The sequence below is a fragment of the Galeopterus variegatus genome, unplaced genomic scaffold (genome assembly GCF_000696425.1).
Source record: "Galeopterus variegatus unplaced genomic scaffold, G_variegatus-3.0.2 Scaffold8188, whole genome shotgun sequence".
Classification (NCBI taxonomy): domain Eukaryota; kingdom Metazoa; phylum Chordata; class Mammalia; order Dermoptera; family Cynocephalidae; genus Galeopterus; species Galeopterus variegatus.
Window position 1 is genome coordinate 48,573 of NW_007734299.1, and position 2,437 is coordinate 51,009.

The following is a 2,437-nucleotide window of genomic DNA, read 5'->3' on the forward strand; positions in this document are numbered from 1 at the left end:
GTTTCAGAAAGGACAGGCAAAGGCAGCCCTGGGAACCCATGTAGCAGGAGCAGACATATTACTTCCATCTATACAGACCTTGCAACATCTCTCCATTGGCTTAGCTTGAAACATGGGCAACCTCTTGGCCAAGGTCAGGGAGGACACCTTCATTGACAATCTCACCATAACATGAACAGGGAAGAGGTTATTTTCTTAAAGAAAAAGTTCTGTGCTGATTTTAAAATTTGGTGGATGCAATGCTGGCACAATCAATTAAAGTCTCCAACAGGGTCCATAGACCCTGGGAAATCTTGTGTATGTGTTTGTATGTGTATTTTCCCAGGACCCAGAAGAAAAGTTAAGTTCATTGCTTTCATTCTGTCAACTCCATCTGGCTGGAGTGACTATCCCAATGAACATAAAATTAATAACAAACTTCTTCCTTATGGCTGTCCAGTTTCTTCTGCATAAAGTTGCTTGGGGGGGTCCTGCCTGGTTGAATTAAAATCACTGGCTGTTGTTACCAGGAGGATGGCATTCACCAACCAAAGACGTATAAGTCTGTTTTTATTTTTTGCAGGCATCTTTTTGCTCCAACCTACACAGAAACCCACTATACTCCAAGTGGCAACCCTCAAACCTCCACGCTGAACTCTGAGGTAAGCTCAGGTCAACCAATGTCTACCCAGCAGCTGCCCTACCCCAGTACCACTCCCGGGAACTGAGGAGATGCATGAAGGGCTGGTCCCTTCTCTGCGGGGATTGTTTCCCCAGACTGAAGACCAAGGGAGTAAACAGAAGTTCTCCCTCTCCTTTGCTTGTTAAAATGGTCAAATAAACAAATAGAATATTTTAGAGTAATTGCGTCTGATTGAAACTGTTAGAAATCATCATGATGCATACATTTTCTCTGCTTTATGTTAATTACCCACATATTAACAAAACTTTAAGTAAAAGAAATGATTTAGCCATAATCCTGTTGTCTCCCCCAGTTAGATAAACACCTAACATCAATCCTTTTTTTAATGGATGTATAAGGTTTACAGAGTTGTAATCACTGTGCATACGAATTTTGTAATCTGCCTTTTAAATGTGATTTTAAGTTATGAAGGTTTTTTTTTTAAATTTTGCGGCTATCTTCATATTGGACATTTTTCCCCTCAGAGTTGTTTTTGTGTAGGGATGTTTGCACAAAGTCAAAAATTTGTCATTTAGAAAATGACAAATTTGTCTTTGTCAAATGACCATTTGTCTTTCAAATGGTCTTTCTGATGGATACATCTATGCTTCACCACACCCCGTTGGTGGACATTTAAGGTAGTGGATTATACCCATTTAATAGTTTGCTAGCTCTTCCTATAGGATGCCTGTTAGAATTTGTAGGCTCAGAGCACTGGTTCTCAACCAGGAGTGGTTCTCAACCCCCCCGCCCACTGGGGACATTTGGCAATGTTCGGAGACAGTTTTTTTTTTTTTTGGACCAGTAAGGGGATCACAACCCTTGGCTTGGTGTCGCCCGCACCGCACTCAGCCAGTGAGTGCACNGCTGCACTCTACCGAGTGAGCCACGGGTTCGGCCCTGGAGACAGTTTTGATTGTCATGATTGGTGGGGGGAAGCTACTGGTATCTAGAGGGTAGGAGCCAGGGATACTGCTAAACATAGTACAATGCACAGGACAGACCCTCCACAACAGAGAATTATCCACCTCTAAATGTCAGTAGAGCCCAAGTTGAGAAACCCTGGATTAGAGTGACTCTTCTCAGAGTCTGATGAGATGGGTGAAGGAGAAGGGAAGGAGGACCCTGGCAGGGGCGGCAGTGGTCTTTTGCCTTTGGGGCAGGACATAATGGACTTCTGAGGCATACAGATCTGGGAGGTGTGGTGAGGAGACAGCAGGAAAGGTCCTTGTGCCTCAGTACTCCTCTGGCAGCTTCCTGTGGATCCCAAGATTCCCACATGGCCCATTTTTTAAAAAATCCCTGCTAGAGTGCAAATGTCTAACAAGACAATGACATCTACTATCAGTCATTAACAGCTCAGACTGGTTTATCAGATTATCCCTGAATGGGGACAGGGACACAGGAAAGTTAAGTTTTGATGATCTAAGAGATCTAGAGCACACTAAGTGGGTAGCTGAGGGGCTAGGTTAGATTGCTAGATGTGAAGATCAATGCCACTGTCTTCAACAAGACGTTCCTGGGTCAGGAAGGAGTTGGTGGTGTGGCCAGTGCCTGCAGCAGGCAGGTCGAGCTGTGTCTTCTCTCTGGGAGGCTATCCAGCTGTGATTCCACACCTCCTCCATGCCCTTGGCGAGAACTTCTCCTCCCCTTTTGAGACCTCTCTTCTCTGCCTTCAGGGGTGAGTACAGGCGTGCCTTGAAAGCCCCCAGCCGTTATAACCTCACAAAACACCCTCCTCTGAGTTTGGCTTCTGCTACTTCTGCACCCACAGCT

The 2,437-nt window shown here is 45.0% G+C and overlaps 1 protein-coding gene across 1 annotated transcript in view; it reads left to right on the forward strand.

Moving 5' to 3' along the window:
• The window catches only part of LOC103608233 (disintegrin and metalloproteinase domain-containing protein 19-like), a gene marked incomplete at both ends in the record, with an annotated part of 81,063 nt that overhangs the window by 34,315 nt on the left and 44,311 nt on the right, over nt 1–2,437 (forward strand). Inside the window, one exon of the mRNA XM_008592684.1 lies at nt 563–641. Coding sequence (XP_008590906.1) covers nt 563–641 — 79 coding nt within the window. The remainder of the gene's footprint in view (nt 1–562; nt 642–2,437) is intronic.